This window comes from Hermetia illucens, chromosome 2 (genome assembly GCF_905115235.1).
Source record: "Hermetia illucens chromosome 2, iHerIll2.2.curated.20191125, whole genome shotgun sequence".
NCBI classification, from domain to species: Eukaryota; Metazoa; Arthropoda; class Insecta; order Diptera; family Stratiomyidae; genus Hermetia; species Hermetia illucens.
In genome coordinates, this window is record NC_051850.1 from 129,989,015 (window position 1) to 130,014,597 (window position 25,583).

The window sequence follows — 25,583 nt, forward strand, 5'->3', positions numbered from 1 at the left end:
CAAATGGCGTAATCTGTCATCACAACGAACCTTGCTGACGTGGAGCGAACTTGACCTGGAACGAGCAAAACGAACACATCCTTTATTTTTTAAGGACATTACGCAACGCTTGGATGTGGCAACAATTCTCTTTATTAGTGGTCGCCTCGTGTTGGAATTTCAACTAGTCCTGGAGCTTTACGATTTGCACTCGGAAACAACAAAAATAGTCCACGTTTCATCAGTAAGACATCTCAAGATGTAATGACCGGATGTCTGCTGTAGGATTCGCAAGGAGAGCAGAATCTAGGTTGCTCAGATAATCAAAACACGAGGGGTATAAGCTTATCCAGCTTACAACCGGTTGTGTGTGTCGTTTTTTTGGCTTATTTTATAATGAAAAAACAGACAAATTTTATTTTTTAATGCGGAATAGTGAATTTTTTATTCCTCATATACCGATGTTTCGAGGACCAGTTGTCCTCTTCCTCAGTGAGCTTTTGTTTGGACAAGACAAGAAACTTCAAAAGCAAAATTCATACGGACTGCTCTTAACGACGTAATTAGCTGCTTTCCTGAAGAATTAGCATTTAACAATGGTAGTGCCAAAACTATCGAGGAGGCTCTAACCAGAATAGAATTGGAGTAGTGTCTTACGCAATGAATAGTATTCATGCTGGAAACCAAGATATCTCAATCAAATCTGAGAGGTAGCCACTTGATTAGAGCTGTGAGTAGAGAAACATCCCAGAGCGGCGTCATCTTTCCGGTGTTGTTGGGATTGAAGGTGGTATTGGTGTCAGGGATGGTTTCGTCTGTTATGAGTGAGATTATGGAGGGCGCACTGGGAAAGATCCGGGCTCACCACAAATCTAATCACAACTTCCCTGATGCTAGTTAGCACGAACCCAAGGGCATTCGAATTTTATCTTTTCGAGGCTAAATGGAGAAAGATTAGCACTTTTCACCAATGCAAAGTATCTGTGTGTGTTACTAATCTTAACATATTATAGAACTGAATCTTCACAATTTTTGCATTGTGCTTTCTACTTAGCACAAAGTGTAGGACCGGGAATGATGTGTTGCGAGGTTATGAAACAGTATTCTTTACCAGCAGACCAAAGATGGTTGCTAGAGTTTTCCCGCATACGCACAGTGTAGCTGAGCCGCCCAGGATTCACCAGTTATACTCAAAAAGAAGTAGGATTTGTATTCAGTGTCGATTTCCTCGGTGGGGCAGTGCAGAGATGCGCTGAACAGTTTGAGAGGCACGCTCAAAGTCACCCTCCTCTGTTTTCAGTAATAGGAACATTGAGGGTGAATCGACAGGTCGCCCGCTGGCTAAACCGGGATTTCCTCTTGTCAGTCTCTCGGATTGAGAGTAGAATCTACTCGCACAAATTGACAGCCACTAACTTCAGATGACCAAGGCGTCCCCACCGCACTAAGCCAAGGATGATTAGGTCTTTCTGCAGCAAACTCGATAACGAAAGCTTTCGGGCCGGACGTGCAAATGCATACATTATTATGGCACTGAACTATAGTCGTCAGATTCGCCATAGATATCAATTTGCTTTGCTGATGTCGCGGAGGGAGAAGAGAAAATCTCCAGGATTTTCTTTGCAATTGCTAGAGTTAAACTTCGGACATTAGGTAAACTATTATTTGGGGACCTCAAAGAGATCTCTGGTTGCCAGGGAGTCGCTACCCTTTGTAACCGCAACAGATTGGTCCTGAAGGTCGGAGCTGGCCAAATTCTGCGACCTTGTCCTTTCCAAAGCAGTGGTGACTTTAGGAGTTGGTGGTATCGGAATGTAATACCACAGTGCTAATTGGGCGTCTGGGCATCCTTTCCAGGGCAGGTAATCACATATAAAAAAAATTTATTCATTCTTTAAAAGATATTTTATTCAGCACAATATTTTCCAGCAATATCTATTTCTTACTTTCCGGCTTCTTGTGGCAACCACAAGGTAGATTTGCAATTTCGTGCATGTAGGCTGCAAGTAGTTTAGTCTGTAAAAACCGTTAATGAGTAACTTGCGAAATATTTATTATCTGCGAATACCAACCCCTTCAACATAGTTTCGTATATCAAGTTTTTCATTTTGCGAGTGAGCTCCATCGTCAGCTGCACCGATTGGTAGTAGGATAACATTTTTTCCAGTGGCCTCTTGTAAGGTAAGAGTGACAGGAATCGATCCACCCTCTCGAGTCATATCAGGTTCAACGTTGAAAACATGCTTCACAGCCTTCTTGGCTGCTTGGTAGTTTTCATGATTCGGGTCTGCTGTCCATGGTTTTCCTCCATTTACTTGATATACCTGTCATTGAATTAGTACTGTAGACGCCAGGATGATTTATCTTATCTTCAGATACCTTCATTGTATTAGGAGATTTCCTTTCAGCCCACTTTTCATTGGTATAGTCAACCACTAGCTTGTCGACTTTTTCAGGAGCTTGATTTGGAACAGTACGAATGGAAAACTTTCCAATAACTTTCTTTGGTATAACCGTCTTTTGACCTTGTTCGTAGAATGCACCTGAAATTTTCCAAAAAGCATATAGATATGTGATCAATGCGTAGACATTCTTCTCACCTTCAATTCCGTGGATGGAAAGGGATGGGTACCGCCAACGATGCATTAAAATTTGTGCTTTATCTTCATTGTGACGTAACTTGTTTGCTCCGATGTTGCTCCTAAAATAATTCCGCTTTGTGAAAATACATGAATTCAAACTGAAATGTGGGCAACGTACTTAAATTCGGGAATCTCAAAATCAATATTTTTATACATATCTTCCTCGCCGGGTTCAACGGGTGCAACCTATATGGCAGGAAAATAAAATGAGTGATAGGGTCTAGGTTAATTGAGACAAAAAATAATAATAATGAAGGACGCCGATGGTCCAGATTTGTTATGATTTGTGGTCCTAAATTTGCACCCTTGTGGGCGAAATCTGTTATACCCTTAGGAAGTTTAGTAGTTTGGGCCCCTACTCCAGGTGAGGAGTATGATTAATCTAAATATCATCAAGATCCTGCACTAGTGGGTAAAAATTAAGGACCATGAATCTTAAACGAAACAATAGGTATTATTACGTCATCTAAAATTCCAGTAATTAAAATACGCCCGTTGTCGTCTGTAAGACTGTTAAGAAGGTAGATTAAATCGGCCATCGCTTCATGTCTAGGGAAAGATAAGAAATTGAATCATTCAAAGTGTAAAATGTTGAGCATCCGGAAATATCTTACATAGTGCCTCCGTAGATTCCACTATGTAAGTCCTTCGTTGCACATTCGACTTCTATGTAGTAATAGGAAATCCCTCGAAGTCCGTATGTTATGCAAGGCTTTTTTGTGCCTAACCAGTAATTATCGGAAATGCAAACATAGTCCACATCGTTCAAAAAGTCATCTAAACAGAACAGCCAAAAAAATTAAGAGAATTTAATAAATGTAAAAACGTAATGGTGGCAAGCAAATTCAACGTGGACCGCTGGTAAGTTTCTTCTAAAAATTACTCTAGAAATCCCTTCAATATACATATTTTTGCACTTTTGCCTCGAGTTTGGGAAGGTAGCTTCGGGAATTGACACTATTTTCCGAAAAGCACGATAAAAGGGGAGTAGCATTCTATCACTGATATAATTTCTTCTCGTTATCGCCTTGGCTGAAAGACGTGAAGAGGTCTAATGGAGTGTCATCTTTCTTCAAACGTCTTGACAACGGGTTTGGTTTTTTTCTTTTATCAAGTCATGAACTAGGACCACAACTGGATTGGAGAAGAGGCTGTCAGAGTCACAGTAAAGATAAATACCAACAAAAAGAAAATTCTCAATCCGTTGAGTCATGGCATTTTTCTTCTTTTCATGTTGGCTTTATTTAAAACTTACAAATGCATCAGCCTTCTATCCATGCTCCTATACATAATTACCGTTGCTATCACTAGAAATATATAAATGATCACCAATATATATCTACGTATGGCATTAGGATATCCTGATATAAGAAAATACACAACAATGAACCTTCTTGATGAACAAGCCACTACATGGCATACAACAGTGGAAGAAGAGTGTAGACTTCTTTAAAATTCCCAGAGGAAACTAAAGCACATTCCAAAGAACCGATAACACTGGCACATAGTTGCGGTTGACCTGTTATGCCCTATGTGGGAGTTTATGGCAACTATATACAATATATACGAAGCCGTAGGGAGAATTTTAACTTAACTTTAACTTTATTGTACTATCCTCTTGTGCGCCTGTTTAGGCAGTTTCCTGTTTGCATCGCTCGCAAGCTTTTTGAAATCCAAGAACGTTGTTCTTGATTGTGGGCCCTACTAATATATCTTTGTATTGAACCTGTGGAGGCAAAAGAGTTACATTTGAAGTGCATCTTGATTTTTCAAAAAGAGTACCCTGCTAAAATAAGATTTACCCCTTTGTGGGGTACAGAGCGTCAACTACACCTACACGCCATCGTTGGCGATTACCTGAGTTGCGTTTCAGCCCCTCATCGCGGTTTCTCGAGACGCCCGCATTCCTCCTCTACTGTTCTGCACCAAGTGCCCCTAGGGCGGCCCACTCGTCGGCCACCTTAGGAGAGTGGATTCCACTGCATGGCGTAGCCCGCAATGCAATTGTTATCCCTCTTTAATGTGTTACCTATTCACTCCCCCTTCCGCCTTCCAATCACATCTTGCAGGGTAGCAGGTATTATAATAGCATCAGGGCAGCATACTCCGATGCAGACAGGTGATGATGAAGGTTTAGAGGCTTCGAGTGGGAATCATTTTCCATGTGTTACTGGCAGACAGCAATACAGGAAAAACACTAGAAGGGAATAGTGTGAACTTGATCTTGGTGTTGAGATAACTGCATTTCCAGACTTTAGCAAGCCGATCTAGTGCTTTTAATGCGTCGGACGACTCAACCTTATTGCCTTAAATGCGCCTTCGAAGCTTTGCCCATCAATGCAGATAGAGAGAGTGCGATGACCCATCAGGCTGAAAGCCTTGGTTTTTTCGTGTTTATCATCAGGCCAACTTTACTCTATTCAAATTCAGAGCCATTTGACCAAGGTCCATGACTCGGTGAGAGTGCGGTCAAGATGTTTGAGGAAAGATTTTATTTTCCTTTGCACTGAATAATATCGGCGACAGGATGCAGTCCTGACGGACTGCGCTTTCGACCTAAAATTCCTCTGAGATTTTATCTCGGTGCAGCACGTTGCATTTTGCGCCAACATATGTCGCTCCCATAATAGTTGTTTGGTTGTCCGGAATACAACTTCTGCGCGGAGCATCCCAGATACACTCTCTGTTCACGCTGTTGAAAGTTTTCTCGAAATCCATGAAAAGTAGGTGAAGCGGAGATCCAACCTCGGCGCACTGCTCCACAATTACTCGCAGGGTTATTTGTTTATTAAACAAGCAAAAGTAGTTCTTTGAATCTTTATTATTCAATATGCGCATTTCAGTAGCAACTTGGTAGCTTCATCAGTCGGTTATAACTCCTTGATTCAAAGGAATAATTTTGCTTGTTTTAAAAAAAACGAATGTCAGTACAAACAGGGTCTTGTCAAAGCTCACTTTGGTATTTAGATCATTTATTACGATCACAATGTGACCTTTAGGAGGCTTCCCTAAACTCCGTGTAAATGCGCGTAGAAGACATGGCCCGGAATCTTGCAGTCAGAAGTTTGCCAATAGCCACCAGGAACAATCCGACGCCGGAATCGTGTCTACTACCACTCGGCTTTCTAGAGTACAAAAGCACATTTCCAGAAGAGGGAAACGAGAACTCGCCAGAGTCCCACCATCTTGCTTCGCTTAGGCCAAGCACACATTCCAGAAACCAATTCTAGTTCATTTTTGATAGTCAAAGGTCTTCGGAATTTAGCCCACAAATTTCTATCCCTTTTAGTAGCCTCAAGCAGGGAAGACTTTGAGTATATCCTTAACCCACAAATCACAGGGCAGAAGGTTAAACAGTTAAACGTTGTTGGAATCGGTGAGTATTTACCGAATTTGAAGTGAGATAAAACACATGTCAGGAAACCTGTCGACGAGCGGGATGAAAAAGACCTTGCTAAATACCAGGCGATTGTTGAAGAATACAATAGCAAACGTCTGGCGAACGAGCAGAAGACGAAGCCCATCACTCTGAAACGCAATCGATCTCAAGACGAAGTCGAGTAAGAATTTTAACTTAACATCACAAGCGGAGCAGAGTGAGCAAGAGCCCAGCCGCTCAGCAACATCTGAAGAAAAATACGCAGCAAAAGTCAGCCGACGGGCCACGAATTGCGAAACCCTTCAGCGCCGTGGCCAGGAGCCACTTACGTGTGGTGCTGACGGATGGTAATTCCGCTAGCGGCAAACTAGCGCCAGAGGTGTGGATCAGTGTCAAGGCCAGGTTGTCGGAGAACACCTCCTGGACACCGAGGGAAAATACACAGGTTTCATCCCCTGTCTTGATTGCTCTCAGGTTATAGCTTGCGAGTACCAATTCTCTAGGGACTTTCTCGGTTCGTGCGTCGCTAAGGTCATCGACGCCTCGGAGGGCGTAAAGCTTAATGTCATCCCTTTCGACGAGATTCCTAGGAGAGTGGTCGATCGCATCTGGTTCCCGAAGATCCGTATGGATAAGGACAAGCTCGTCTAATCCCTGCGCCTTCAAAACCTCAGGATTCCCATGGACGACTGGGTTGTTATCAAGGAGGAGGAACCCCAGACAAACAGCCAAACATAAGACATATACATCACACTAATACAGGAGCCCTGAGTTGGAGGTGACCAAACCATCAAAAGGCTCCAAAGAAAAAGGACATATCAGGAGCATGTATTCTCGCGAGGAAGAGCCTGTATGCTTTTCTGTGTCCGGATCTGAGCTCCAGCGACCTAGTCGTGGTCAAGTTGGAGCAGGCGGGGGCAGAGGACGTGTATATTTCTTCGGCTTACATGGCTCATAACCGATCAGCTCCGCCAGAAGAACTACAACACTGACGAACATCATAGCATACCGATGTGTAGCAGGGGCAGTACACTTCCATTTCCCCAGCTCAGAGAATTGTGACGGTTGCGAGGACGTCCTTGATATCACCCTAATAACCGACAATGCGATTCTTAGGGTGGAAGACTGGAGGGTGGAAGACTGGAGAGTGTCTGACCAGAGATCCTTCTCGGATCACAGTTGGATATTTTTCAGTGTAGATCTCGCCGCAGAGGTATACAAACCCTTCAGAGATCCCAGGAGGACCGACTGGAGAAAGTTTGGTCAAGTAATTAATAACCAACTCTCCGGTGCGCAAATTGGTAAGATTGGCACGACAGACGAACTGGAGTCAAAGGTCGGGGTTCTGGAATGCGATACCGCCTTTAAAGTCTCGTACCCTACTAAGTACAGCAAAAAGACAGTGCCATCGTGGTGAAATGAAGATCTCTCCAGCCTTAGGAAGCTGACCAGAGAAGTCTTTAACATCTGCTACAGGCATAAATATTGGCAGCCATACAAGGACTGCCTAAAGAAGTACAGGTCGGCCATTAGGACCGCCAAGAGGCGGTCTTGGTTGGACTATTGTCAGAACATCGAAAGCATACGAGTTCGGGAGGCTCAGTAGGATTCTGTCCAAGGAACATAAGAGCGCATCCTTTCTTAAAAAGTCGGAAGGCTCCCGGGCGGAATCTTCTAATGAAACCTTGGAGCTGCTGGTTCAAACGCACTTTTCAGCCAGCGAGGAGGACTATGAGTCAGAACCTTGCTTGGAGGGTTTGCTGCCACCCCAGCTGTGCGAAACTATCAAATCGGAAATTATCGAGGATAAGATCATTAAATACGTTGCAGCGTGCAGTGCCGTCAGACTACGTGAGTCCGGATGCTGGGCAGCAAAATTGTACGGCCACATTAACATCATAGACGAAGTACCTCGGATAATCTGGGTATTCCCCACAGACTATGCCACACGCAAGCTGAACTTCACGAGAAACTTTGCTGTGGACTTTCCAACCAGGGCAAAGTGGAACAAAGGCGGCGTGTTGCAGGGTTATGACTCAGTATTCTTTATCAATGGATCAAATATGGCCTGTGGAGTGTACCCAAGTTATATGGTCTCCTAGGTTTCGCCAGTGTATTCCAAGCAGAGGTACTGGCGATATTGGAAGTCTGTCTATGGCTGGAGCGAGATTCGAGCCCCAAGCGTAACATAGCCATTCTGAGCGACCATCAAGGCCTTGCACTCAGCGATGAATCCCTCCCGGGAGCACTGCAGAGACGCGCTGAACCGTCACCCTCCCCTGGGCTCACAGGCATAGGAACATAGAGGGGAATGAGCGGGCTGACGAGTTGGCCAGGCGAGGCTCTGCTCTTGGCAGCCCTTGGGTGAATATAGTCGGTGTTCCGCTGGCGGCTGTCAGGGACGGAGTCTACTTCCACTACCTGGTAGCCGCGGGCCTTAGATGGCGAGGACTTACGAGTTGTGCCAAATCAAGGAGAATTTGGCCCACCTATAATATAGCCCCATCACGAGAGCTCCTGTGTCAGACGCGTGCAAATGCATTCAAGATTACGGCGATCTGAATGGGGCACTGCCCTATAGGGGACCATGCCGCCAGGCTCGGCATACCCTACAATTCGCATTGCCGAAGCTGCGGAGAGGGAAGGGAAACCCTGATGCACTTTCTCTGCGATTGCCCAGGTCAGGCTGCGGACACTGGGTAAACCATTCTTTCAGAGAGATTTCTGGCTGCAGGGTGGGGGAAGCTACTTTCTTTTGTAAATGCTACGGGCTGGCTCTAAAGATCCGGCTAGACTCTGCCTCCCTGCTCTCATAACAACTGTCACGGTCTTAGGAGTTTGTGATATCAAAACAGAGCGGCCACTGATACCTACCTACCTACCCTACAGCATATAATATTGACAGTACTTGCTTATTGCTTATTTTAAGAGAGACGAAGTAGGACATCGTACAGTGTCCGTGTCCTATCTAAATTTACTCCTATGGCCGGAGAGGTTGAAAGTTAGGCTCTGGATTCTTGAAATCCGGGTTCGAACCTCGCTCCCTGTCGTTGCTGTTCGTATTGGACTTTGTTCTTGCTCCGCTATTGTAGACTTATTATTTATACATCATTAAATATGATACCAATGAAACTGGTGTCCGGATAGCTGAGTGGTTAGAGCGCAAAGCTGTCGTACGGAAGGTCGCGGTTCAAATCTCACTGGTGGCAATGGAATTTGTATCGTGATTTGACGTCGGATACCAGTCGACTCAACTGTGAATGAGTACCTGAGTCAAATCAGGGTAATAATCTCGGGCGAGCGCAATGCTGACCACATTGCCTCCTAGTGTACCGTTACGGTCTTGAATGAAGTGCTCTAACACACTTCAAGGCCCTGATCCAACATGGATTGTTGCGCCAACGATTATTATTAATGAAACTGGAGCATAGCGTCATTCAAATGGGCAACGAAATGAAAATGACAAACGGAATACTATATAGTATTCGTATATTCCATAAAGGGGTGAGCAGGGGACATACTTTTGCAATATTTCAACCTCGCGAATTTGTCCAAAGTAGGCGTACAGGTGGTGCACCTTGTTGAACCAATTGTTTTCTAAGATAAAAGACCATACTTACTATCTAAAAGAGCCATAAAAAAATTCAATTATTACCTTTTCTCTTCATCAATAGTTCCGGTAATCCCTTGCTACCACTTTCTTCCATTCCTTCAAATACAAACTTTATATTCACAGGCAATTGGAATCCAAGATCTTGGTAGGCCTGAATAGCATGAAGCCAACATAAAACGGGTCCTTTATCATCACTAGCTCCACGAGCGTAGAGTTTGCCATCTCGTTCAGTTAAAGTGAATGGCTCGGTATCCCAACCGTCCTCCTTAGTCGCAGGTTGAACATCCAAATGACCATAGACTAGTAAAGTCTTGCAGGCTTTGTTCTGGAAAAAAATCTATGGTTTTAAAGGATTTATTCATATGTTAAATAACAAATTACATTTCCGAGCGTTGCTAGGATCACTTTTGGGAGGGGGATTTTTTCACCACTTGGTAGCGTTTCAAAACCAATGTCAGCTAACTCTACAAATGCTCCTCTTTCCCGTAATTTCAATGCCATCCAGTTTACCTGGTGTTTGGAAGATGAGATTAATATCTCATTATAAATCCGAAAATGTTAATATTTTTACCATTTTGTCAATTTCTTCTCTCAATTCCGGAGTAGCTGATACAGACTTAATTTCACATGCTGCTCTCAAGTTTTCAATGTAAATCTCTTTGTGTATTTCAATGTACCTGAAAAATAGGTGGATAGAGTTGCACTAGGTGTTTCGAAGCAATTTTTTGGGCCTCCCATAAATGCAAAAACCTAAACTGGATTTGTTTATGAGCAAGTAATAATGATTAGGTGTGTAAAATGTTAAATGTCGATGATTGGGTGGGGGTAGTATGTGTAGGATGTAGCATGTTGCATGGCATACCAAAGCTCATTTATTTCGCTAGGTTCAGCGTAAAATCAACTAGGTGCATCTTATTGTACCCTTCCTTTGGGTTTGTTGTTTCTCTAGTGGTATTTTTGCACCAAAAGAGAATGGGACAGTCCAATAAGACTTAGGATATCTTCCTAAATGCTAAATCTGCATATTGGGTGTTCACTATGGATCCTTATCGTCATGTTTACGCAGAGGACATTGACTGGTGATTAGACCTATATCTTCATGTTTAGTTTAGTTAGTTAAAGTATGCCTTTGCGCGCACATAAGGTCATTTGGTATACATTGCGACAATATCTAGAGCCAGAGAAGTGTTAAACGATTTGTACATATATCTAATCGCACCTTGTCTCCGTTGGTGTTTATCAATGAATTGTCTTCTCGTCATTCCTTTTGGAGGGCGCCTAATACTCTACATATTACTCTATGCAAATAATGAAGGGAAAGCACAAATGTTTATTGCATACACCTTAGCTTCAAAACAGACCTAGTTGCTATGTTTTGCCCCGGGTTCATTATGTCTTTTCGGAGTATCCCAATCCCAGTTTCATCTTCTGTCTTAAATCTGCCTGTGTTCATATTATGTGGTTCCTGAGATGGTTATCACTCCAACGATTCCAGTCCTTTTCAACTTGCATTGTCTGGACTTTGGTATCGAAACAGTATTTGAGTGTCGTAAAATTACCGCTCGTTTTCAGGGTTGGGCTTTTCATTGCTGCTTGTGCAATCTTCGCATGTCGCAGGCGATAACCTCTCCCTTTACTGCGAGGTCTGGGGGACAACTGTCAAGGGTGAGTGTGCTCTTCATTGCACCTGTAATGGAGACCAGGCGAGTCTTTGAAGAGAGGACAGTTTTTTAGCAGCTTGCCTCTATTCCACCTTTGACCACAGTACTAGTGCTCGATAGGTAAATATGGGTTCCTATGACTTGGTAGGTCCAGCACCTTGTATGTGGTTCCAATTCCCATGCATAACCTATAGACTTTTTGCGGCAAAAAATACCTGCTTGCTTTTATTAATTACATACCCACGATGTTTTTTACAATTTCCTTTCGAATCCAGGATCACTCCGAGATATTTTGCCTGATTTGGTAGTTGAAGCCGTTTACCGAAGGAGGATGTAAGTTTCAGTTCATCAGCTTCTTCTTTTTGGTTCACCTCAGAAGACTAGTTTCATTGGAGTTTATCGAGAGCTTGACTAAATCCTTCTACTATTCAGATTCAAAGCTCGCTTGCGGGTGTCATCTGGAGCAGCGTTCCTTCTGTTGTTCGTTGTCTCCACTTGCTCACAGAATCTCTTCCACGGATCCTTCTAAGGCCCAAACCTCATTCAGCAAAGTTCGAGGCCAAAATCAAATTTAGTTGACTCATTTTTTAACTTTTTCTTTCGCTTCATGCTATTTAAACTAACTTGCAAGAATCCTAATATTTATTTGAGCAGTTGTGCGTGTAAATGTCAGTCTATACATTACTCAGGTAGATCGATCTACACACGTGTCAAAACAGTCATGTTAGGAATTGCAAATCAAGACGAAATATGAAGGTTGGCTATATCACTTTGATCATTAGCCAGACATAGAAGATATCTCTCTCTTTGTAAGCAATTTTGAAATTCTCATAATGCTATATAGTTAGTTTGTTTTGTTAGGGTTTATGTTCAGACCGGCTCAGCTTGCGTTTCTAAATCCAGAGCCATTTGGACAAGGTTCGTCACTCAGTGAGATAGTAAGCAGATGTCATCAGTCTAGTCAAAGTGATTGAGGAAAGATAACAGAAGAGATAAGGCAGCATGACGAAGGTCATCGTATTAGTGACAAGATGCTACCTTGCGGACCCCGCTAGGATTTTAATTACTTCGAGATTTTATTTCGGTGTAGCATCAAAAAAACTTCTGCCCCTTTCGTAATGTTGGGAAGAAATTCTTTGCCATGCATGTTTTTACTACTCCGGGCCCGATATTTTACTTTCCCATATCCAACTGAAAACTTCCAATTGCTCTTCTCTAATTATTGCGGGTGTTATCTTTCAAGTCTCTTTTGACAGCCACCCTTACCGTGGCAGTAGCCCCTGAGTTATGAAATTAAAAAATTGAGACCTACTTGAAACTTACTTTCGTTTGCAAAGTTTCTTCGAAAATCTTTCTTACTACGCTAAGCAATAAACTTTGGGTTTCTTTTAGTTTTTTATAGGCTGCATTTGGGCTATTTTTCTGCTGGGTGTACCTGAGGGTACACTATCTCACTTAAAGTTAGGTTTTCTACTGGATAATGTGCATCATCTCAACATTGAGCCGAACTTTGTTTCTCTTACTATTTGGGCCATCGCTTTTGGTGTCCAGCATTCCCATTTTGGCCTTGGAGCTTTGTTAACGGTTCTCTCCCTAACTGGAATAAAATTATCTGGTGCCCATTGGGGAGACAATCCAGATTATCTGGGTCCTACAATCGAACCAGACCATCTTTTCTGGTGTGTACGTTTTACGTATATCACCTTCGTTCGCCAGTACAATTTCTAACTGCATAAAATTTAATACCTGCTATACAAGATCCGGCAGGTTTCTCAATTGCACCTAAACAGTCCACAGTCGATCCAGCCGCCTCTTGAACTGAAAACACCATTCACGTGCGACCAATCCGGACGGCGCCATCAGTTCAACTCTGGTCGTGAGAGATGTTGATAAACATATATGTATTACACGTACGGATTTTGCTTGATTTCCTTTCAGACCAACCGAACGAATGAAATGTGCTTTCTTCCTTTTTTGCTGGTCATCAGCAATCACGAACATTGAGGAGCATGTTCTCGAACTCGGTCAAAATATTACTTGAGGGAATGTATCATCTATACACATATATATGTATGTATATATTGCCTACCAAATAGTAATAATGTTTGGAGCAATAATCTATATTGGATCATGTAATATCGCCGCCGGGCGCTCATGCTGCGACTCCACCAGTCCAATCTATCATCATCCATACATCTTAATCCTGTGTGACCCTTTAAAAGTGGAGGCCGAATTAATCTTATTTTTCCATTCCACTTAACAGATACCTCCTTTCTGGGTATTTGACGCTAGCGACAATATGACTATTGTATAAATTCTCCTCCTTTGAGGTCGTGTCGCAATCGTTGACAATATGTCCTTTATCCTCACAACTTCTGGACTATACGGATCAATAACCCGCGCGCGAAGTACTCATAAGAGTTGGGCTACAGATCGCGCTACTAGTATTAAATACATATGATCTTTAGTTAATTCTAACCGTCGAAAAACACGCGTACCAATTTGACAGCTGTCCGACTACTAGTTTGTGGGGTGGAGCATTTTGAGTGAAGCCACTTTCGTTGGTTTGAAAAAAAATGGATAAAAAGGAATTCCGTGTTAATAAAGCATTGCCTTTTGGTGAAAAAAAATACTGAAGGCAAGGCTTGGCTTGATGAACATTATTCGGACTTTGGACTAGGAAAATCAACCGTTGAGAAGTGGTTTTCTAAGTTTAAACAAGGTCGATATACGCAGTGGACGCCCCAAAGAGGCTGTTACCGACGAAAACATAAAAAAAGTACACAAAATAATTTTGGATGACGGCAAAGTGAAGCTGATCGAGTTGTTGGACATATCGTGCATGTATGCTTGGGTATGCGAAAGCTCTACTTAAAGTGGGTGCAGCACAAGCTCAATCAACCGAAAACAACGGGTTGAGGATTCTGAGCAGTGTTTGAAGATCTTCTTCTATAAAAAACCCGAATTTATGGATCGATATGTGATAATGGACCAAGAATGGCTCCATTATTTCACACCAGAATCAAAACGATCGTCATTTGAGTGGACTGCACATGGTGAACCGGCTCCAAAGCGCGCAAAGACGCAACCGTTGTCTGGCAAGGCTATAGCATCAGTATTTTGGGATGCACTTGGTATAGTTTTCATCGACTATCTTGAAAAGGGAAAAATTATCAAGAGCGACTATTACATAGTACATGAAGGATGAAATCGCGGAAAACAGCTCCTTTTGAAGAAAAAGAAAGTGCTGTTTCATCAAGACCATGGACCGTGGCTGAAATCAATGAAAACGATAGCAAAACTCCATGAGTTGAGTTTCGAATTGCTTCGCATCTACCTTTTTCTCCAGATGGGCCCCCAGCAACTTTTTCCTGTTCTTAGACCTAAAAAGAATGGTCGCTGGAAAGAAATTTAGGGCCGATGAAGAAGTAATTGTTGAAACTGAGGCCTCTTTTGAGGCTAAAGACAAATCGTACTATAAAGATGGCATCGAAAAATTGTATAATATGATCGCTATAATCGATGTATAGTCCTCGAAGACAACTATACCGAATAATAAAATCAAATTCTATCAAACAGTTTTTTGTAGGTTAACAAAATTTTCAGTTCAACTGACTCAAATCTGAGGTGAATAGGACCCCTTTCATATTAACAAAATATGTATCTAATTTTGTTATATTCTTTATTTCGGTCCTTCGAGAAAACTTCGGGGTCCGGCAGAATCACCCCCTTCCCACTCACCTCTCGCGGAAGAACTGGAACTCTCCAACTTTTTGTATAACTGCCGGTAAAAGAACGCTTTTCATTAAAATCTAAGGAATTCCAATTATTTCAACAAATCTTTTACATCATCAAGAAACAGAAGCACTTTTTTTGTTGTAAAAAAAGTAGAAAATGTCCTATACCCGCTTCGTTGGTTAGTTATTTCGGCTTCAGCAAGCGAATTTTACTGTTTTAAGTGAAAACCCTAAAATAGACTCCCCGCCTTATTTTCAATAATGACATCGATTCTATGGTGTAATTTAACAAAACCCTCAAAGACCGTTTTTTGAAAAAAAAACTCCGTGTGTGAGATTATCAGCATTTGAAATTTCAACCAAATTTAAACAGACTGAAAAGCCCGCGCCATGATGAGTGACGTCAAAGCTCGACCCAAGAAACTTCAGTAGCCCGACAAGTGGCGGTTACTCATAAAAATATAAAACTACCAATATTAATTTTCCCTGTGAAATGCTAAGGAGGACGATGAAATATTGTTTCGTGCCTTCCTGCAAAAATTTTGGTTGTCCGAAAGGAGATTTTCGGAAGAAGCGGATCGCCATCGTATGACGGAATCAGGTTTGAATTGTGACGATCATTTCAATGTGAGTTAGCATTTTCTAAACTTTAACTCCAATCCTCGAATCCATTATGCGATTGCGTTAGAATTTCGTGTCATTGCTATTCAAATTCAAATCAAGTCACAAGAGACGAAATACCGCAGAATATGCAACATGATCAAGGTTCAAATCCTTCTCAGTGCAAATCCATTTTTTTGCGGCCTTTGAATCTTTTAGAAACGTTTTATTGTCATTCAGTTAGAAATGTCAGAATTTGCTATCTAGCTTGTTTCCATTACTACCGAAACGTAAGGTAAATTGAAGGATTGTCTTTTCACGAAACAATTAAAAACTGATTGATTACTTGAAAAGTATTATAATAAACACTAAGCCGGATGTCTTCACGTAGATAAGATTCAAATTGCTTGCTTGATGACTCGCCTTGTGAGAATTCAGTTTTTAAACCATTATAATTAACAAATGAGCGTTCTGAAATTGTTTTTTTTAACGGATATGGTATTTTGGCAGATGAAACTATTATTTCGGCCTAAAATAACATATAGTCATTTTCTAACGCGGGGAGTCTATTCTGCCTTATTTTTCGAGGAATTTAAATTTCTAATTAGGTCATGAATGTCTTCTGTGATAAGGAGGCCGAGTTTTGATTGTTCCTATGACAGTGTTTTTTCTTTTTCAACTTGGAGATCAGTTTGACTGAGATAATTATAATAAATTTACTTACTGTGAAGAAAAGGACCATATAGGTTATGCATAAGGGCCGGAAACTTTGACCTTTCCTTAGTTGGTTGTATGTTCCACCGATTCAAGGTTGAAACAATTACCCCTGGAGAAAGCATCCCTGGACAATATTCAAGCATGTTTTAATGAAAAGGAGAAAAGAGAATTCGGTATCTCGACAAAACGAATAAGATTGACTAGGATGACCCTCACTAATGGCATAGGTCAGATAAAAACAGCAAGATCACTCTCAAAACCTTTCATTATAAACAATGGTCTAAATTAAGTTGAAGATGATCATGCATCCTTTTTCACCTGGCCCTGGAAATGGTCATCCGTGATGCTGACGTAAATATGAGAGACACAATCTTCTCATATTCACTTCCACCCAAATGCTGGCCTATACTCACGATTATATCAATATCGTAGGAAGAACAACAAGATGTAGACACGGTCCTCATCCATATTAATTGCGTTCGAGAGAAGAATTCTCCAAAGAATTTTTCACCCCCTTCAATAGGATGGTTGATTTCGTAGGCTATATAACGATGAAATTTATGAACGATCGTGGATAAAATCCGACGATCATTCGCATAGCTGGGAAAGTCTACAAGGGCAATGTCTATGGTAGAAAAAGAAGGCAGATCCTGCCTCAGATGTAGCGACGGCGTAGACCATGACGCCAGTCGGCTTTTAGGGATAATAAGTTGATGGACCTCGGTGTTAAACCGGGATGTCTGGAGTTCCTTATTATTATAAGGCCTAGCGCGGTTAGCGGTCACTGCGCTGTTAATGATGATGATGATTTGAGAGTTTAACTGAGCATTAAAGCATTATCCCGATTATAGCTGAAAATAATGCTAAGAGGGTACAAGCACGTATTCAGCAAAGTTTTCAGGAACGCGATTGGGACCAGACCGAACAGTGGCATCAAGACAGACAAAGTCTACTACGTATGGAAGAATTTACTACTTTCTATGGATAAATAGGAGATACTAAGGAGTCATTTCCCAAAAGTTGCCCTGAACAATATAAACACTTTTTTTGCACTTTTACTATTCTATTTTTACCACAGTCGAGAAATAGGTAATTGCAGCTTATCTTTATTACTTTGATTAAATAAATTTGATTGATAAATAAATAAGGCTTAATTAGTAAACAGAGTCGCTCAGTTGATCGTTTTGCTACATATATCTCCAAATGGAAAAATTCTATTCATTCCGTTGCTATAGAAGGATAAGAAAACGTTGATAACAAGAAATAACAAAACCGCAAGAAGAAAGTCTTATCATGGATAGATATAGATAAGCAAGTTTATGACGAAACTCAGAGTTCAGTTTACCCGATATCGGTGCAATGATTTGCATATACATATAGTCACGTACGTATAATAGATACAATTCACTAAGGGTCACAACAAATGATGAAGAAAATAAGAACACTCTATCAATATAGTCTAAGTGGTTTTGATGGTTATACGTAGTAATATTGAGGTCTTAGAACCCTACAAACCTGAATCGAATGTAATACGTGATAGCCTGGAAAACCACATCAACTCTATGATTAATACATAAAGTTGAATAGTTATGATTGAGTGAATGAGGTGAAATTCTTATCTCTTTGAAGTGCGAGCCAGCTGGACTTCTTTGAGCGGAGTTCCTTATGTTGCATTGTAGGAGCTAGTGTATGGGGGTGCATGTTACTGACGAAATTGATCCTAATGGCCATTTATTGTAGAAAGGGTACTCAAAACCATGGGGGCGCTGCATAAAGAATGTTTTTAGTTGGAGATATAATGTTTCATTCATGAAAATTTCTCAGGTCTTTTTTGCTCATAATGCTGTTAAGGCCAGATAAACACATTTTTAAAGTTTTGTATAAAATAAAATCTTATTAAAATCGGTTTACTGTATGTCTATGTATCATCTAAACTTTTCTCCAAAACGGCTCCTTGTATCACCAAATTGTGCATAAATAAAAAATATAAATAATAATAAGCATAAAGAATAAATACTGAATAATAATAAATAAAGAATAATACTGAACATTTTCGATGAAATATGGCCACTAGTAACAAAGTTATTAGCCACTAGAGATCCGATGCTGCTTTTTCTAGATTTGTTTTAAGTGGGCTTCTGCAGAGCTGCTAAACCAACTCTCATTGTGGAATTATTCAGATACTAACGAAGGTGAACTATTATTATGCGGACAGTAGTTTCAACAAGAAATTAGTTATGTAAACCGCTTTTGAAAAATAATGCCCAATTAAATGTTTAACTGTGGGCAAGTGGAACTGGCTTGCACTCAAGGAAACATAAAACGATACCGTCCAGGTTGCGGTTTCCGGACTGTTTTAATTTTTTGTGTAATCCAAAATCTTATTAACATCGTTTTACTTTCTGTCGGCCTGTTCTCAGAAACGGTTATACTGATTGACACCAATTTGGTGCGAAGGTAAAAACGCACGTATGGGGGAGGGGAGGAGACTGCTCATGAAAAGGAGGGGTGCAACGCTCTTTTTCAACGAATATAGTCATGTGGGATATTAAATGGAAACTATCGATTTAAACTTTTTAAAAGCGGATTTCAGTTCTAATATTTATGGCACAAGGGAGGAAGACGGGGATTGAAAACTGGCCATTTTTTCACGGAAATATCCTCAGAACCTGCCACTACACGTTACCTAGACTTCAAAATACCCTTCATACCGATATCTGTTCAAATAAAGGTAATAATAGTATTTTAATATAATTTTTAATAATTGACTGCAAACCCCCTCTTAAGTTTTTCCTGAATTATGCAGTCAGATCGGTTATAATATAAAGCATGATTCTACCAAGTTTGGTGGAAATTGCACTATTACTAACAAAGTGATAATAGGTCAAAGTTGTCTCAGACTGTGAATGCCAATAGCACGCGAAAATTAATATTCTGATATAATATATAACATGTAATATACATGTATACACTGCGTGCTTATATGAAAATGTACAAAAGCCTTTGGTTTCCCAATTTGTTTTTTTAAACGGTATGACTTAGGGAATATTTCGACAAAGCAAAATGGAAAGCTTGGTATAATTTCTGATTAATGGTCTTTTACTTTTAAGTTTTGGGCTAGTTTTGTGGAGATTTTGGTGAATAAACTTTTAACAGCAAATGAAACTGAATCAGTATTATCAGCCAGACTCTGCTTTTTCTGGAAATTTTAGGGAGCCTTTGATAACGAATGCAAATTCACTCCCAGGTGTCATCAGTTTGGAAAGTTCATATATATTGTCTCACAGCAGCTTTAACCTCCTATTCGCTTTAATATTCCTTACCTGTTTCACGAGGGAATATTCAAATATTCATTCCAAAGAAATTTTTATTCCACTTTAATATCTTTTAATCGTTTTCAAAGTATTCTCTATTTAAGTTAACAAACTAGTTTAATCTTTTGCTTCATAGCTCAAAGATTGTTTGCCAAGTAGAACCCCTCCCATATTTTTCTTTATCTTAGTAATGCCAGTAAGACGCGTTTCTTTTTTACAAGACAGAAAACTCAAAACGGGAAAGGGTTAAGTATTTAACAGTCACGCTATTTTGATGCCTCAGGTTGGGCTACACCAACTTAACTGTCACAAATTGGGTCTTTCCTACTTGTTTAATTGTCTGATACTTAGGAGTAAATTCTGAACGAAATTTAAAAGTATTTGGTAATATGTGCAAATACGTATTTCGGGAACCAGCTGTCCCCTTCCCCTGGGAAAGTTTCATTTACAATTTGAGTTTTTTATAGCTAGTCATGTAATTACAATATCTGAATTAAGCTTCTAGTCTTCCCCTCGTCCCTCCTAAAAGTTCTACCAAGGTGGGAAAATTGCTGCCCATCTCCCTGTTTAGCCTTTTTTCCGGGGCATTTTCCAGATGTGGAGATTCTCCTATTAGTCTAGTTTCCTAACGTCGTTCATTTCCTACAAAATATTAGCGTTGCCAAACAACAAATGGTGTCCCTGCTCTATTATGTGTTTGGCAACCGCGGACTTTATGTGTGGGTTATTTTTTATTTTTACGCATTTGGCCTCCTTTATGTGTTCTAACACCTTGGTGTGGACTAATCGTTTTGTTTGCCCTACGTAAATCTTGTCATAGTCTGGGCAGGAAATCTCATAAATGCCGCTTTTTTCTGTACATTCTGGAAATCGTGATTTGAGGTATGTGTATGTGATAGTTTGATGTGATTGGGTCGGTTTCCTGTAGATGTTGAATTCAAAGTTCCTTCTTTCCCGGATTACTTTTAAGTCTAGGAACGCTATTTCCTCTTCCTTTTCGATCTCCATGGTGAACTCGATGTTCTTATGTACCCGGTTGAGTTTCCCGAGGACTGTTCCTGCTTCTTCTCTTTTGATGATTGCTAATATATCGTCCACGTATCTGATCCAGAATCCCGTGAGTGTTCCAGCTTCCTTGAGTTCATTCTTCAGGTTCTCCATAAATAGAATTGGTTGCCCGTTGTTGCCCCGGAGGTTGTTTTATAAAATTTATTCCTGAATTTCAAATAGGATTCACTCATGCACGTGAAGGTCAGTTTCTTATATAGTTTTGGCTTCTTCTTCTACTCGGATGAGTTTTTATGTGTTGTGATCCATTCTTCGAACAAGTATAAGGCTTCCTTCATCGGTACGCTTAGAAACAACGCTTTTACGTCGAAGAATACTAAAATTTCATCACTTTGTATTCCCCGGCCTTGTTGAGTCTGGCAATGGCTTCTCTGCCGTGTCCCACTGCGCGTTTTTCTATTTTAAGGCCAAAACAAAATATTGCGAAGTGGCTCTTGGAAGAAGTCAAAAGGTAAGGCCTTAAAATAGGAAAATGGGCGGTTGGTTCCCGAAATACGTATTTGCACATATTACCAAATACTTTTAGCCAATAAAAAGGAAAAATTTTAAGACTTCGGCTAACACGGCTAACCTCCTAATTACAACCATCAAATTTAAACCTATTCTCTGACTTGATTTTTGTATCGTTTGTTAATTTTTGTGGCGCCAGGATTTGTCCCCTGAAAAGTTTGAGGATTAGAGTTAAGTAAAATAAATTATTAAAAAAGCAGCACTGAAGATATGTCCTATAGGTTGTGTCCGAAACACGTGTTTCCTACCTTTAAATAAATATAATTCTATAGTTATATTGGAAGCATTTGCTTTTAATAGTTTTATTTAAAAAGAACTATAGTAAACAAAGGAACTATTTTTATAAAACTTACACCAAGTGATTCATCAACTTGTGCTCAATGTGTGGGACAGCAAACCAATGCCCGACGACTGGCAAAGAAGCATTACCTGCCCCATACATAAAAAGGGAGATATCACGCAGTGCAGCAATTATAGAGGTATCACGTTGCTGAGTACAATCTATAAAATATGCTCCACTATCTTGCTAGGCCAGATAGCCCCATACGCCCAGAACATGATTGACCCATACGAAAGAGGCTTCACTCCAGGCAAATCAGCAACAGATCAGATTTTCTCTCTGCGGCAAGCAATGGAAAAACTGTTAGAATATGGACAACAGTTGCACCATCTTTTCATTGACTTTAAAACCGCCTATGACAGCATAGCCAAGGTAAAAGTGTGCACGGCCATGAGAGAATTCGGTATCCCGACGAAATTGATAAGAATGACTAGGCTGACCCTCACTAATAGGATAGGTCAGATAAAAGCAACAGATCACTTTCAAAACCTTTCACTATAGACAATGGTTTAAATTAAGTTGAAGATGATCATGCATCCTTTTTAACATGACACTGGAAATGGTAATCCGTAATGCTGACGTAAATACACTCTCGAGACCATTCGACATAAACAACGGTCTAAGACAAGGGGATGCCCTATCATACGTCCTCTTCAGCCTAGCCCTGGAGAAAGTGATCCGTGAGGTAAATACGAGGGATACGATTCTTTTTAAGTCCACCCAACTCTTGGTCTATCCTGACGATATCGACATCATGGAAAGAACGACCCGAGACGTACAAACTGCTTTCATCCAGATCGAGCAGGCGGCGATGATCTTGGGCTGCACATCAATGAAGGCAAGACAAAATATATGGTGGCAACGTCAGCAAACCAAAACATCAAACCGCACTGGTCGAACGGGAAGAATAAAGGTAGGAGACTACTACTTTGAAACCTTTGATAATTTCTCCTATCTAGGGTCGAAATTCACAACCGATAACAGCTATGGCGATGAAATCCGACTTGCAAGATCATAGTCTTGTACAGTAAGAGCTTTGACCCTATGATCAGACGTTTCGAGCGAAACAGTCTTTGTAAGTTGAAATAGGCTCTGTTGGCTGACAACAACCGTGCGCGGATTTCATCATCGCAGTTGTTATCGGTTGTGATTTTCGACCCTAGATAGGAGAAATTGTCAACGGTCTCAAAGTTGTATTCTCCTATCCTTATTCTTCTTCGTGTTTGACCAGTGCGGTTTGATGTTGTTGGTTGATTCGTCTTCAGTGCTGACGTTGCCACCATATATTTTGTCTTGCCTTCATTGATGTGCAGCCCAAGATCTCGCGCCGCCTGCTCGATCTGGATGAAGGCAGTTTGTACGTCTCGGGTGGTTCTTCCCATGATGTCCATATCGCCAGCATAGGCCAGTAGTTGGGTGGACTTGAAGAGGATCGTACCTCTTGCATTTACCTCAGCATCACGGATCACTTTCTCGAGGGCCAGGTTAAAGAGGACGCATGATAGGGCATCCCCTTGTCGTAGACCGTTGTTTATGTCGAATGGTCTTGAGAGTGATCCTGCGGCTTTTATCTGGCCTCGCACATTGGCCAGGGCCAGGGCCAGGGTCAGTCTTATTAATTTCGTCGGGATACCGAATTCTCTCATGGCCGTGTACAGTTTTACCCTGGCTATGCTATCATAGGCGGCGTTAAAGTCGATGAATTGTCCATATTTCAACAGTTTCTTTGGGTTAGATAGTTTTTCAAAATGAGTCCGTGAAAGAAAGAAAGATCACTTTCACTTGGGGGTTCACAGTTCTTACCAAATTTCGTATAATAGGAGTAACCGTTTCTGAGAAAAGTACTGCGACAGACAGGCAGACAATAAACCGATTTAATAAGGTTTTTTTTTATACAAACCCTTGAAAATGGTGCTATGCCAAATTTTCCCGATTTCAAGTAATTGAAGGGATTTTCTCATCAATCAAATCTCTTCGGTAATCGCCGTCGTTTCTGAGCACACATAAAGTCAACCGAAATGCACTTTCGAAAGTTGTCGAATAGTCTGGGTATCAACCGAAGATGCAGATTAAAGTGTAGATTAAATATCATCTGCAGGAAGGAACAAAATCCAGAAAATCCATAGCACAATTATTATAATTAAAATAAACTCCATTTTTCGAATGGATCGTTGGTCAGTATCCCGGCAAATTTGAATCGAGAAAGTCTGCAACTGCTGCGAATTAATGTGAACTTGGACCAAACCTTCATCACCTCCAAATAAATATACGACATTATTAATAAAACGGCACTGTGCCAAGTATGTACGAATGGAAAGTATCAATATTGTGCGGTTTATCGGCGTAACTATGATAAATGCTGCTGCGTAGGCCTAAATACAAGTTAGACTGATAAGAAGCTTCAAGGCAGACAAGAGAAGATGGGCTCGTTATTAGATTATTCAATTTCTATGTTAATCGGTTGATGACAATTACCATTGACAAATTCGTGCATCTGAAGCCTCAGAGTAGAACAGAAATCACATATTTGCATTCATACGAATCAAAATGCCATTACATACCTGAATAAATGCGTTAACTGCTGTGGCAATTCCGCCATTATACTCCACTTTACACTAAGGTAGTAACCACAAAAAAGCTAACAAATAAAATATTCGGTTTGGTTTTTTTAAAAGGAAATATTTTTCACTTAAAAAATAATTTGGCTTCACGAAATTTTTGAAATTGTCAACTGAAACGTGTAACATTCAAACTGCTACTGGACGTTTCGAACAATTCGCTTTCTAAGTCAGTTGGTATAAAAGGTCTTCATTGGCTTATCAAACCGCAGAAAGCAGACATTTCATTATTTATGGTTTAATATACTCGGTGAGAATAAAATATGCCTAACGTGCAACTTTATCGGACAAACGAAAAGAGCCTTTGATAAATCCATTTTGGCGCCGTGAGCTTTTATCAGAGTTGGTAACAATATGTAAAATGCATTTTGCAATATTCAATGTTGCCGATGTGATACTGATTTTAAGGTAAACGATTGAATGAATCAAAAATTGATTTTGAACTCAATGCGAAACTCATTATCAGCTTCATGGCCGCGCTTGAACTAATCCAAACAATAAATCAGTTCACAGCTGATGTAATCAACGTACCATGATTGCTATGATAAGTCTACAAGATGGCTATCAGTTATGTTTTAACTTTCGCCAGATGTTTTTAAGTCAAGATGATTCTATGCATGAAATCTTTTCACTGGAAATGGTTCATTTTGTTGACGATGAAGGTACAGCCCGACAGTCAGAAACTGTCAACTCTTCAATGAAAAAAACCGGATTACCGGCAAATCTGAACACTTCAGTCTCTTACGTGTCATTGTACAAAACTTCGCATGTCCTTAACAGATACGTGACCGCGCGCCGGAATCTGAAAAACGAAGCAACATAAGACATCACGCGAGCCTTACTAAGGATCAACACTCTAGCTAGATTTGAAAATTCAAAAAAAAAAAAAAAAATAACGGCTCGATCGCGCGAGTGGAGCCGTAAATTTCCTGGCCCGAGTGCCATGATCGATAGGCAAAATGCACTACGGATCGCACACTTAATTAATGCTTCTTCTGACTGAGATGTACAATAAGGCGCGGCTATTGGGAGGATTGGAGGATGCCCTTCTTTGTGGTTAGTTTTGCGGGTTAGAGAGGAGGTGGAGAAGAGAATGTCCTCAAATCAAAACTTTAATTTCTCTCATTTCGGAATAATTTATTTAGTCCAGCGGACAACGAGACCTTCGGGAGATACACGTGGATTTGTGTTTCTACTTTAGTGCCGTACTCCTTAGTTTGGTAGAGATTTAGATATGTCTTGCATCCACCAGTAGCAATGTAGAACTATCTACTCAGTATAGATTGCTACCGTTGTTGCCTGTCATAGTAGGATTTTAATTGTAGTCACAAAATAAATCCATGTCTTAAGAAGACGGTGAGGTTAAATCAACTCGACAGGCACTCAGGTAAAACCACCAAGGACG

General features: G+C 40.7%; 1 protein-coding gene across 1 annotated transcript; it reads right to left on the reverse strand.

Moving 5' to 3' along the window:
• Positions 1-1,865: 1,865 nt before the first annotated feature.
• LOC119649821 (cytosolic non-specific dipeptidase-like) lies at positions 1,866-24,412 on the reverse strand. The gene is made up of 11 exons (XM_038052156.1): positions 24,122-24,412; positions 10,185-10,290; positions 9,995-10,123; positions 9,656-9,938; positions 3,236-3,398; positions 3,083-3,170; positions 2,740-2,807; positions 2,580-2,680; positions 2,359-2,522; positions 2,052-2,303; positions 1,866-1,995 (listed from the first exon to the last, which is right to left on the reverse strand). Exons 1-11 carry the CDS (start codon positions 24,157-24,159, stop codon positions 1,915-1,917), a joined length of 1,473 nt encoding a protein of 490 aa, XP_037908084.1. The 5' UTR covers positions 24,160-24,412; the 3' UTR covers positions 1,866-1,914.
• Between the last annotated feature and the right edge of the window lie 1,171 nt (positions 24,413-25,583).

Bases quoted from the DNA above. Each gene is read 5' to 3' on its own strand.
- LOC119649821 (XM_038052156.1), bottom strand. From the start codon at position 24,159: ATGGCGGAATTGCCACAGCAGTTAACGCATTTATTCAG. The intron at 9,939-9,994 runs GTAATTTGTTAT...ATTTTTTTCCAG, and splicing joins TCCTAGCAACGCTCGGAAAT to AACAAAGCCTGCAAGACTTT. The intron at 2,808-3,082 runs GTAATAATACCT...CCTGCCATATAG, and splicing joins TTACTGGAATTTTAGATGAC to GTTGCACCCGTTGAACCCGG.